The following is a 13,059-nucleotide window of genomic DNA, read 5'->3' as shown; positions in this document are numbered from 1 at the left end:
AACTGAATTAGTCTCAGATTATCATCCTCAGTGTAAAATACTACATCACCTGAAAGGGCTTCTGTTGTACATTTACCTATCTTTTTATGCTCATTGAGACTTCTGGTATGTTCTTCACTACAGATAAGGATATACACTCTCTTGATTCTAGTTGAATACAGTGTCTTCCCAGGGTCAGACATGAAAGCTCAATACTGATAAGTAACGCATTTAATTTGCTCCAAAGTGCTGATTAGTTTCAGTAAAATGGTTTAAATGAACATCACTATATGAATCTGCCCACTGTAGCCTACGTGAATTTGTTCTTTCTCATTGCAGGTCACAGTGCTGTTGACATTACCAAGGTAGCAAGAAGACATCGCATGTCTCCATTCCCATTGACATCTATGGACAAGGCCTTCATCACAGTCCTGGAGATGACCCCAGTGCTCGGAACAGAAATCATCAATTACAGAGGTATGTTAAATTGGATTCTTTGTGAGCTTGAGGGTGATTTCTTCCCTATTTGGCAATCTTCCTTCTCTTTTATTATTGTTGTGAGGTGTCTGAAACAGTGCTTTTTCCAGGAGAAACTGCTTTAGGAAATACCTGTAATAGGGGAAACCTTTCAAAGTTAGGAGAATGTTATTGAACTCAGTGGTGCTCCCTGAAGGAATCTGTAATGGAACACTAATAAAATACATGAATTTATTTTCTTCCTGTTTGTATTACATGCAGGAAACATATTGTACTCATCCTGAACATGCCTCAGTGGACTTTTGTAGGTTCCAAGTAGCTGAAAGCTTTACTGTGATTGGTTCCCTCTGTTGTCTCACTGTGGAAGATTCTCACTAAGTCCCTTTCCTATCCGACATTAATGATCAAAGCAAAGTGATTATTGATTCCAGATCACTTCTTTCCATGTCTTCATCTTTAACAGTTCATCTCAGTCTCTTTTTCCAGTTTCTAGTTGGCCTGCTAGTCATTCCAGAATTTTCCTCTTTTTCTCATAAATACAATTCCTTTTCTAATCTAACACTACATGATCGTTTTCTGAAATAACTTCCTTTTAATGTTTCATCTATCGAAGCTTTGTAATTAAAGAGTAACTGATTTTGATTTACACAGTGAGATTGTCTTCAAAAGCACCAAACAGCAAGCAAAATATCAGACTTTATGACTTTGTGACTGTATCTATACTCATGAATAAGTAGGGATAGATGAAGTGATTTTTCTGGCCCTAAAAGGAATTAGCAAGGCATCTCTCATGTTTATTCAGCTAAACTATCCTCCTTCCTGAAATACTGTATTCATAATGTCTATTAGGTGCCTCCCTAAGCTTCTGCTATTCCTTACATCAAGCCTAGACATTATCTGGGAGATGTTCTTGGCACATAACAAAACCATGACAGGAAATATGCTGACAAGTAAGCCTAAACCAGGTAGGGAAGCAGAAACCTCTTCCAGGGATCCTTCCAGATTGTTCAAAAGTAAGGTGGTGAGTGAAGAGATTGTGGAACTATAAACCTCAAAAGGCAAAAACATTTGGGACACTGGTGTGCTACAGACAGCAGAGAGGCACAAATGGTTTCTGAATGGAATATTCTGTCTTCTGGCTTGGGAGTTCAAAGTTTTCATGTTCTTTGCCAAAACTTTGTGCTACCAGAAGCCTTCAAGATGTCTTCATATTGACAGTGATTTAGCAGACTGTATGCAATATCACACCTGTGCATTTAGCGACTCCAAGCAGAGTTCAGTGCTCCTCTATGCCTTGGCAGCAGGATTTCTGAGAAAATGCTCCATACCTTGCATTCAGAACAGCACCAATACTGGATCAACAAGGAATATGCATAATACATCCTGTACTTTCATAATGGCATGCAGATTAGAAGGCACTAAGGCATAAATGCCTGAGCATAACTATTGGGCCTTTTGGGTAGCTGTCAGTTAAATGTCTTTTCCAAGACAGCCCTTTGTGAACAATATGATGAGCTGCAGTGTTGGGTAAATTTAGTCCAAATAAATGCGTATGCAACCCTGAACTCCTGAAATAAAGGATGAAAGACTGGTATCTGCCTCCCTGATAAGCACATCATATATTTATTTTGGTGTGTCAGATACAGTTAAGGTACTGTAGGATTATTTTTCTTCTTTGAATAAAAGAAGAATAATAAAATAAAAGATTCTGAGTCCAGAATGTATGTATTGTTATTCCTGGCACTCTTATTCTTTCAAAAGTAATGAACTGAGTCTGCTGAGTCACTTTAGTTTTGACCCTCTTCCCTCTCACCCAAAACCCAAGCATTAGATTGAGGGTACCATGAGCAGGTTCAGAGACGGATTCTTGATTTAATGTTCACATGATTATACCAACAATTCCTTCATATTTTTGCACTGTAGAGCAAGATTTTATCTTGCAATTTATTTTTTAAGTAGTATACGCTTATTTTAGTACTGTGTGTTGTCCAAGTATATTGTATGAAATTTCAGGATTGAGCCTATAGGAGACAGCCTGAAGGACATGTCTGCGTCTGTGATACTGCAAATTCAATTCTCTTAATCTACATTGTAGATTTGTAATTTGTATCTACTAATCCCAAGATGGAAATGCATTTTCAGAAGTTCTTAAAAGATCACCATCATGTTACACAGACAAATTAGTAATGGGTTCTTTTTTTTTCTTTTTATTTTAATATACATCAAATTTCAGAAAATGATATAAATTTAGTTCTGGAGGTCTGAAACTGTATTTAGAAAAGCCCTATTGTGCTGTGTTTGTTTTCTTTGTGATTTTGTGTCTTGAATTACAACTGAGCTTCTGAGCTATCTTTCAGGAGCATAGTTTCTCTCCAAGGAAAGTGAAATGTGCAAAATTCCAGAAGTCCTAATTGCCTAATTAATTGAACCTGATTTAGTTAAAACTAAACATATTTCATAGCATTCATCCTCATAAATAAAGCAGCTGAATGTTATTCTGTACAAATACCCAGTACAGACCTGATTTTATTCTTGATTAAGTGAAAGGTAGGCTGTAGTCTCACAGATCTATCTATTCTCTCCTAACACAAGGGAAAGAATTATTAAAGTTGTCTTTTGAAACATGACTTTCACACTGGTGTGTTGCTCAGTTACCATATAGATAATTTAACCTCTTTCGTATTTTAAAAAAATGGACTGTCCTAAAGCATTTTAAGGAAGTGTCATAAACCCAAGGCATCTGAAGCATATTTGCCACCTGCCATCATTGATATCTGGTATGAAGCCCACAATTAGACTTTTATTCCAAATAAATGCAGTTATCTGTGTATAGGTCTGTGAGCACATAAGGTTAAATTTTTAGACAACATGATTATTATTATTATTCTGAAACTAAGATACAGAACTTTAATTGATAATAAAATTATAATACAGAAGCAATCTACATTTTATGAGCTTAAGCCAGCGAACAGCACATTTACTCTTGTCTAGTCCAAGAGCCTAACTGATTGGTTTGGTAGCATTGACTTTTCATATCACACTGCAGTGCTACCAGGGCAGGATTTACAAAATCCATCCCTTCCTAGTACAAGATGTCTTATTGCTGTGCCCCAGAGAAATCAAATCAAATCTTCATGGAACTGCACCAGGTTCACCACCTAAGCTTAGCAAATACCCACATTTGAAAAGTGAGTTAAATGTAATTCTCCATTTTGTGTCAGAAAGCCATGAGCATCATAAGGGGCAGTTTGATGGCATTAAAATAATTCAGAACATCTTTCTGAATTACAATTAATCAAAATAGGCTCAAACTGTATTTTTAGAATATTTTCTTAAAAGAGACTACAGAGGTACTTAAGATTGTCCTCTAGTTACTGACTTGCTTCATTTTAAATGCCTAAGGTTGCTTCAGCAAATAATTCTTACATTTTTCTTCTTGTAATGAAATTCATTCCCATTACTGGCTAGCCATTTATTCCTTTCAAATGTTGCATGGCAGTATGCCATGAACATACTGTTCAACTTTACTCTAATTGGTGTGATTTTGCATGCAGACAAGAAGCAAAATGAAGGCACAACATGCCTGCTAAAATTGGAAGTATCACTTTTGTATGAGATTTTGTGCATCTATGAACAAAGGGTGTTTTCACTAGGCCTTTGATAGCTGCCTTTTCTGTGCTATAATTTAAATGTCTGTGTCTGCATTCTTATACTCAGCGTAGTAACTTCTGTATTGTGTATCACAGACATTGATGTGCAGGTTTGCACAGGTGAATTAATGGCCATTACAAAAGTGCTTTTCTAGTTGTTTTAACAGGTTTCAGCAGCATTTTCATGGTAATAGTTATTTCAGCAATGCAGCATTAACAGTAACTTCAGGCTGAAAGTTGATACATAAGGATGTGAGCACAATATTGTTATAGTTACAATAATTAATTGCTAACTAAATCACTTAGTGTTAATAAGTAAAACACAATCTTCATTGTAATACCACTTCACTGGAGCTGAACGTTTTCAAATCAAGTAGGTGAACTTTTTTACAAAATCTGCCAATTTAGTGTGCCGCACTAACTCTTCTGTAAAATAAGAATCACACTTTATGCACTTCTCTTTTTTGGCATGTCTCAAAGACCATAATCTCTAAAGCACGTATCCATGCAAATTCTCCTGGCAGAAATAATCATGCATTCTCTCATACCATCGTACTTTCAGCAGGATAATGCCTTCCAGTGCCACAATGCACACTAGGAGCAGGCCTCTGCTATGAGCAGGGCTTCCCTTCTTTTACTTAGACATACTGGAATCAAGCCAGTCTCAGTAGTTCTGACCCATGTGTCCCTTCCCTGTACATCTAATCACACATGTAGTAAATCTGCTTTCTCTCTCACACTATATCAAGGGCCAAGTTACATATTTTCCACTCTGTTGCATGTCATACTAAAAAATAAAGCTCTTGCTGATGCCATAAAAGTACCAGCCACTTGACTGAGGGTGAAATAATTCATATCAGTCTCTACAGGGAGGCTGAGCCAAATTACAGCTCAGCAGCCATAGTTGCTAAGTGAAGAGAAAGAGTATGTTTGAAACAGCTATTAAAATATTCAGAACTATAACACTGTAAATTTATATAAATAATTCTGACACTTATGTGCACTCACCCTCCATTAAGCAGAAATGCTCTCAGCAATTAGGTGAAGCTAATCTATTGCCAAATTTCTTTGTCAATTTATGAAAACTGGTTCATTGTTAATGTTCTCAATTCATCACCTCTCACCTTCTGTGCACAGGATTCACTTTTGAAATGTCATTTTACAAGTTTTTTTTTTTTTAATTTAATAAAAATTCAAATTAAGGAAAATAAAGAAAGTGCATATATTCAAGAGATCTTAGGGGAAAAACTAGTCCTGAAGAAACAAATACTTTTTTTTTTCTGTCTGGTCCTTAATCGGAACTATCACCTTTGGGTTTGGATACTTGGCATTCAAATCTACTGTCAGCAATTTCACCATAACCAGGAGCACAGACTTAAACAAATCCTTTGTCATTGCTTTCAGACTCTAGTTTTTTTTCCTGTATGTTGGGTCAAAAATCTAAAGCCTGAGAGATCTCTCTGTCCCATACACATACGTTTCATCTATTGGAGGGCACGGTTGTTAACTTCATTTCCCCCTTTCCCCCGCTGTAATGACACAGAGTCTTTTCTCTTTTTTCTAGATGGAATGGGGCGAGTCCTTGCTCAAGATGTATATGCAAAAGATAATCTGCCACCATTTCCAGCATCAGTAAAAGATGGTTACGCTGTCAGAGGTAAACACTCACTTTCTGGACATGTAGTATGTTAATGTTAATTCACCTGTTTTGGATCCAGCAAGGGTTATTTTGGTTTAGATTTAATGCAGATCATTGCTGGGGTCACAGTTATATAAAATGCACTTTCTTGAAGGAAGGCCACAAAGCTGAGTTCAGATCTTTTAAGTGGATGCAGGTGTACAAGAGAAAATGTACACCCATGTGTGCTCCTAGATTTACACCTCTGTTGCTCGTGCATTTCTTGGAAACATTTAAAATTCTGGACAATAACAGAACATCTGGTTCTGAATTATGGATTCATCTTCTATTCCTCTGTTATAGATTTAATGAGGATTTTTTTATATGTATTTGACTTTGTTGAACTGTTACAGATATTGATTACATCAGAGAATTTTCGAAGAACTTACCATAATGTTCTCGTATGGAGACACCTCAAAAGCAGAGGTTCTTACTTTAAAAATACTGCAGCTGCCATATATAAATAAAATTAGCTTTATGACTGTATTCATTTCAAGCAGCAAATATAATTTCCCAGGAGACCTGAATTCACACTCTGCTTTCCCACTAAGTGCCACATCACTTTGAGCCAGTTGCTTCTCTGTGTGTCAGTTTTTCCCTTCGTAAATAAGAATAACGATGCTCACTTCATATGTCTATGAAGGAAATTTAAAATATACAGAATCAAACATTTTACTAGTAGTGACTTAATTGTGGTAGTGGTTAAATCATAACACCATGTTGAAATTTGTACACAATAGCCAACTTTCTTCTAGTGACATTAAAATATCTTTTTTGTTACTGGCAGTTGAAACCATGGAAAGCAACTGCCCATGAAATAGACTGCCTGCAGACCCAGGCAACAGGTGAAATCCAGTAGCTTCCCCATACATAAAAATAAAATTTCAGGTCCACAAGATGAGTGTGTGAGAGAAACAGGCAGACCAAAATGACTAGTAATGTGGTCTAGGGAGTGCATATGAAGCCAGAGAAATGCAGGTAATGTAACACTGAGAAAAGCTAAGAGAGTGAGCTCTGAGTAGAATGCTGAGTGACAAGGGCCTTGGGATCAAGGCAAAGCTGTCTTGCAACCTGATTGCTGCAGGGTAAGGCAAAGCACGAGTACAATCTCAGTAAACACACAGAATCGGCAGAGTGATCGTGAATGTCATTTCCAGCAACTTCTGACAGAACCAACACATAAAACCTAATTTTGGTGGTGAATTCAAGCAGAGTAACACTGAGATATTTGAATGCATCCAGAGACTGGCACTAAAGCTAGTGAAAGTGCCGGAAGGATGTCCGATGAGGAGCAGCTGAGGACTTTGGGTTTGTCTTGTTTGAGGAAGAGCATGTTGAGAGGTGACCTCATGACTCCCTACAGCTCCCTGTGGAGGGGAGGGGCACAGGGTGTCCAGTGACATTGTGTGGGAATGGTTGAAAGCTGTGCTAGGGAAGGTTTAGCTTTGACGTCAGGAAATATTGCTTTACCAGGAGGGTGGGCAGACACTGGAACATACTTCCTAGAGAGTGGGTTGATGCCCCAAGCCTATCTCTGTGCCAAAGGCATTTGGACAGTGCCCTTAATAATTTGCTTTACATTTTGGTTAGCCCTGAATTGATCGGGCAGTTCTATTCTATTCTATACTGGTTTGTTCTATTCTTATTATTCTTGTGAACCTGTTATCTTTGGATATGGGGGAAAAAAAAAAAAAGCTTTTAGGCAGAGGTAACACTGACTACATTAATGGATGCTTCTTACAAAAATATAAGGATTAGCTCTCAGTGACATAACATGTCTGCCCAAATCCCTGTCCTTTTCTCATTTTATATCAGTTGTGTATCATCTATAAACTTTATCTCCGTATTATTATTAGTGGGGAAATAAAATCTAATTCAGTAGCATTTATCAGGTTTAAAATAATTTAGCTATTAGGGATTTCTTTCTCTTCTTTTGCTGGATCATACAAGCACATTTTTTTTCAGTGCAGGCCTAACAACTGTTTTCAGTAGTATTACATGCATTTTTCAAGGCTATCTAGTTGAAGAGTCCTTTTCTACTTTTTTGAGTTCACTCTAAAGCTCTTAGATTAGTCTGTTTGATAAGCTTTTAAGCTAAGTTAATTATTAGTCTTCAAACATGGGTAAGTACCATAGATAATGATCTGCAAAGCTGCAGCCAATGCAGGAGTACAAATGTGATAAATCATAGACTGAATGGACATCCCTTCCTCAAAGTAGTTCTTCTTGATACAAGGTTACCTAGGTGTACATTCAGAGCTCCTGAAGTTAAACCAAAGTTTTTAAGATAAAGGTTGTCACTGGTTAGACTTCATCTCTGGGAAATCAACTTTTTACAGCTACAGATTTAAAATTAGCAATAATGCAGATTTAAATGCTATCTTTCCAGCTTAGTTTGCTTGAGCACTCTGCTGTGCTTGGAAAGGCAGAGCTGCTTGTGCTTCACACATGCTTTACACCATGGTAAAGCCTATCATACCACTAATGCAACTTGCTGAAAGACCTTTGAGGCAGGCAGGAGTTTAAATGTCATTAGTAATTGTGCCTTCCTTGTCCCTGTAAAAATGCAGATTTGCTAAATTGCACGTCCTGAAGACTTGTTAAATCAGTGATCTCAGACTCCTAATTGTCAGTATTGCAATAGTGTCATGAACACCCTTAAATCTTTGTTTTTAATGTAATTCCTCCTAGTCTTCTTTTACATGACCTCATACTGCCCAGAAATTTTCAGTTAAAAATACTCTGTTTTCTAGAACCAGTGTTTTTCAAAATAATAAACACGCCTCAAATGGACCTAAAATGTAAAATCCTTACAGAACTTCTATAACCTTAGTCAGGAAGAACTGAAGTCACTGAAGAACTGAACATTATATCATCTTTGCTCTTCTCCTGTTCTTTATTTATAATGCCACCTTTTGTTTTGGTTCAGTGTTTACCATTTATGTTGTCCCTCTTAACAGCTGCTGATGGCCCAGGAGATCGATTCATCATAGGAGAATCCCAGGCTGGTGAGCAGGTGAGCACAATTTCTCTTCTCTTTTCTTAATATATTTTTCTTCTGTAAGATTTTGTTTTGTATTTTTACAAGCCTTGCTAGTGCTCCAAAATTCAATAGTCTTGGATGTGGTGTGAAGTAGGACACAGCTGTACTGACCCTCCTGCTATGTGCCTTGGGACATGATTTCAGAAAGTGAGGTAGTACAGTTACATAAGGAGCTAACAAGGATATCCCAAAATACTTCAGAGCATTGTGCTGACATGTCTGATAGGAGTGCATACAGTAACGTTCTGCCCTGGTCCAATGTTTGAGGACATGAGATTTCTAGTGGCACAACAATTCATAAGCAGAGAAAAGAGTGATTTAACCCCCTCTTGCTGACAGATTTTTTTAAGGATGTCAGCCCAATAACAGTTTTCATAAGATGCTTCCATTTTTCACACTGATAGCTGCAAAATGAAGTGTATAAATTTTTTATTAAGCTTTTTGCAGATAGGTAACGATCAGAACAATCTTGAGGGAGCCTGGCAGCAGCCTGGTTTGAGGCTGGTTTGTGAGAAGAGTGTTTGTGCGACTTAGCTGATACATGGATTGATTTTAAAAGCAAGTTGAGGCATGACCTGTTTGTGACCTGCTGTGCTCTATAAATATTCATTAATAGACACATTTCGTGATTTGTTCTCAAATTCAAGAGCATATTTCATTAAAGTTCTTTACTTATACTGGGGAAATGGGAAAAAAAGTTATGTTCAACTACTCTTAGTCTGTCCATTTAATCATACCTGGTAATTGTGTTCAGGAAAACATGAGTTAGTCCAAAATGTTTCTCCAGCTGTTTCAAGTCCTGATTTATAATTCTGTGTATTTTTTGTATGTGAAATGATGGAAAAAGGGATAAGGAACAGGCAAAACAAGGAATTAATCAATTTTAATTAGGATTTTATAGTATGTCCATTTTGACTGCTAAACAAAAAAGTCCAAGTAAAAATCAACATATTTCAAAAGTTGTACCAGGTTTTAGAAGTATTACCAGTTGCAGTACTTTAAATGTACTTGAACTGTCTCTAAATGTGTAATAGACATTTAATTTGGCTAATCATGTCAGGAAGAGCTGTAAAAATTATTTTTGCTTTAGGTCCCATCCATCATCATGAACTATACTTTGGTATAATAGACATCTTCTCAGTAGTGATATTCATGTGAACTTAGATTAATGGATCAATTGCAAAAATATGTTAAATTACTTTCAATTCTAAAAAAAACAAAGGCAAGTTAATTCAGCAGTTTTTTTAACCTGCCTTATATTTTTAGCCCTCCTGACTGCCTTTTCAAGCATTGGTCCAGAATCCAAAAGATTCAAAGACAACTATTTTTACAACCCTTTTTATGATCACTATAAAATAGCAAGAACCAGCAGAGCAACTTGCTGAATTTTCACTGCTATCACTATTCCCCTCTCATCAATATTATCATTTTGCTAGTTAAATATCACAGCACAGTATTGCTTAAAAGCAGTACTGCTGAAGTTGTCTCTAATGGGGACTACTTCCCATTAGAGGTCTGAAGTGTTTCAATGTCCTAATCAGTTCAGCAGGTTTGTACAAAAGATAAAAGGGCAAATGGAAGCTGCTTCCCTCCAACAAAGTTCAAGAGCTCACTAATGTCTCTACAGGGACAGTCTGTCCTCCCAGATTACGGGGAATAGGAAGACTCTCTGGCAAGGAGCAAAAATTGGGTGGGAAGCAGGCATGCAGAGAGAGGCTATTTCTGAAAATACCAGTGGCAAGTTAGAAAAACAAGGCTGTTGACCTCAGAATAATTGGTCAAAGTTTTTTTCTGGAGCAAACACATCTTCAGGTTCATCTCCTTCCCAAGAAATTATTTATATCCTTGGAAGGCTCCTCAGTCTCATTTCACCCTTCAGTCACTCTCAGCAGCAACATTCTGCTTTTCATGTTACAGACCAATTAACAGAATGATTCACAGCAGGGAGTTCAAAATAGATTTAGATTTGGCTCCTCCTGTAGGGAAAAAGGTTACATAAATGCTAGTAGCAAGGAAGAAGATGGGACTGAGAATTGCAGGAAGGCCATATAGCCAAGTTGGACATTTCTGTATCAATTTTTAATTTGTACGTTTTCTGATTTCCATTTACAGATGGTCATGTTTATGTTAACCCTTTTTTTGTATATCAGGGAAAGCTTTCAGGCATCACCCTGCTTTGGGAAGGTTAGGGCACACTTGAGATTACTGGTCACGAGCCATCCACAATGGCCTGTGTGCAGAACACTCAGCATAGGAAAAATAGTTTTCCTTCTGCAGACTCATATAGACCATAGCATTTCCTGCAAGACTTCCTAAAGGTGTTCGTGAGAGGCACTAGAACTAACCAGCTACAATGTTAGAATGCAAAGCAGGCATTTTCCACTATTCCATTAACTTGTGCCTTTTTACAGAAAGGAGCATGGATCATTCTAAATGACACAGGAGAGGTGTAATCATGTGCAGGAGAAATTGGCTGAGATAGGGGTTGTGCTTAGTAAATTATTTCTGGGTTTTATTCAGTGACTAAAATTGAGTAGGTTATCAGTAATGAAGGCAAAGAACAGAAACCAGCATTGCCCCATTGCAGGTAAAAGTGAGATCCCAAAGGCCTTTAGAAGAGCTTCTGTGAAATTTTTGCACATTAATATGTTTTCTGAGAAGCAATCATTTCTTTATCTCCAAAAAATCTATCATAGAGGAACACAGCCCTGGAGATTCACAAATAAATCTAATGGTTGACTTTTGTTCATAAAGTTAATCTGATCAAATTCTCAGCAGACAAAAAAGAAATTAAATTTATGAGCAACATGACCAGTTCTAAAAGCAATTGTATCATGAATTTGTTTAAATGTATCGCATCATTGCATCTCAAAAATTAACTCATCTAACAATAAACTCCAAAAATTTGGTTAGTTACAGCACATTTTATCACCATAGGCTGTGATTTGTGGCAGTAGTAGACATTTTGTATTCTTTGTGATGCATTTTAATAGGCAGAATTTTTTTATGCAATATATTCCTCTGAAATTTAAGCCGGCAATACTTAGTAAGTTCAAAACAATATTACCTATTTGTAATGTATGTTTAGATTAAAAGATACATTAAAAATAGGTAATATTGTTTTGAACAATAATTGTCTTTGAAAAACATACAATGGCATGCAAAATACATAATCCAAGGGGTAAGCTTTGCCTTTCGTAACATTTCTTTTCATAAAAATCAAAGTTATACACTAGATAGCATTATTTTCCCTTTTAAGCAGCTTTAGTACAAATGGCAGTGTTTCAGCTATCCATCCACAATTCCTTGCATAGTCTGGGGTGAGGAGTAAATGCCATTTTCTTAAAAGTTTTTTTTTAATGTCATCTGGTTTAGATACTTACATGATAGCATGAATCTTCCCCTAAAAATACATTAACTGTGACATATGGCAAGTGGGGTTTTTTTTTTTTTCTTCTCCAAGGATATTAGATTTCCATTACCTGCAAAGAAGGGTTGAGATTCAGTCAGTTCTAGGCTCAGTTATTTCTTGGAATACAAAGGTCGCTGTGATGCTGGGGTAAGCCAGATAAAAACCACCCTTTTCCTATGGCTTCTGTCCCAAATGTGTGAAATGCACACATTTAAAAGTAAAACTCACCTTTCAGAGGTTATGACAGTGCTGAAGTAGAGTAGAAGAATGAGCAAGGCAAAGAGCTTTATGCAGCTGAAGTGCGTACCACTGGTCTAGAGTTTGGTCGTGTCTGTCAGAAGTCATGGGGTAAATTCCTGCTGGGCAGGAGCAGGTAACACTCCTGGGAGGTACTGCCTGCAGCCTGGGGGCTGCTGCCAAATGCGTGCTAATTACAGTTTGAGAAGTCCTGGATGAATTCCAGCGCTGCATATGGAGTTTAGAGTCAATGTGCACATGAGTTGAACGTGTGACACGTACAGAATATTTACTCTGATCACAGCTGCATAGATCTCTGTGTAGCACATGTTCACTTATAACACTGGAACCCAGATAGGCCAGGCTTCCTGCCGTGCTGGGAGGAGCCATCAATGAAATCTCAGTCATCATATCAGCTTCTTTTAGTTTCATTTTTTAGGATTTTTTTTTTCATTATTTATTTCTTAAGTAGTTATGGCCAAATTACAGTTTTACCTTGATTTTGACAAATGTTTATTAAAATAGTCTGCCTGGTGAGAAGTGTTATTAAAACCATATAATTTGTTTTATCATGTTGTTCTGA

At 37.0% G+C, this 13,059-nt stretch overlaps 1 protein-coding gene across 19 annotated transcripts in view; it reads left to right on the top strand.

Annotated features, from left to right (window-relative positions):
* GPHN (gephyrin) overlaps positions 1 to 13,059 on the top strand; it is a 270,748-nt gene that overhangs the window by 223,745 nt on the left and 33,944 nt on the right. For all 19 annotated transcript variants that reach the window (XM_054276499.1, XM_054276497.1, XM_054276495.1 and 16 more), the window contains 3 exons: positions 319 to 456; positions 5,671 to 5,763; positions 8,745 to 8,800. In XM_054276499.1, the coding sequence (XP_054132474.1) occupies positions 319 to 456; positions 5,671 to 5,763; positions 8,745 to 8,800 (287 nt within the window). The remainder of the gene's footprint in view (positions 1 to 318; positions 457 to 5,670; positions 5,764 to 8,744; positions 8,801 to 13,059) is intronic.

Source organism: Melozone crissalis, unplaced genomic scaffold (genome assembly GCF_028551555.1).
Source record: "Melozone crissalis strain CALT ecotype California unplaced genomic scaffold, PUWL_Pcris_2 ptg000018l_1, whole genome shotgun sequence".
Taxonomy (NCBI): Eukaryota; Metazoa; Chordata; class Aves; order Passeriformes; family Passerellidae; genus Melozone; species Melozone crissalis.
The sequence above is the reverse complement of the archived record's forward strand: the minus strand, read 5'-3'. Positions and strand labels throughout refer to the sequence as shown.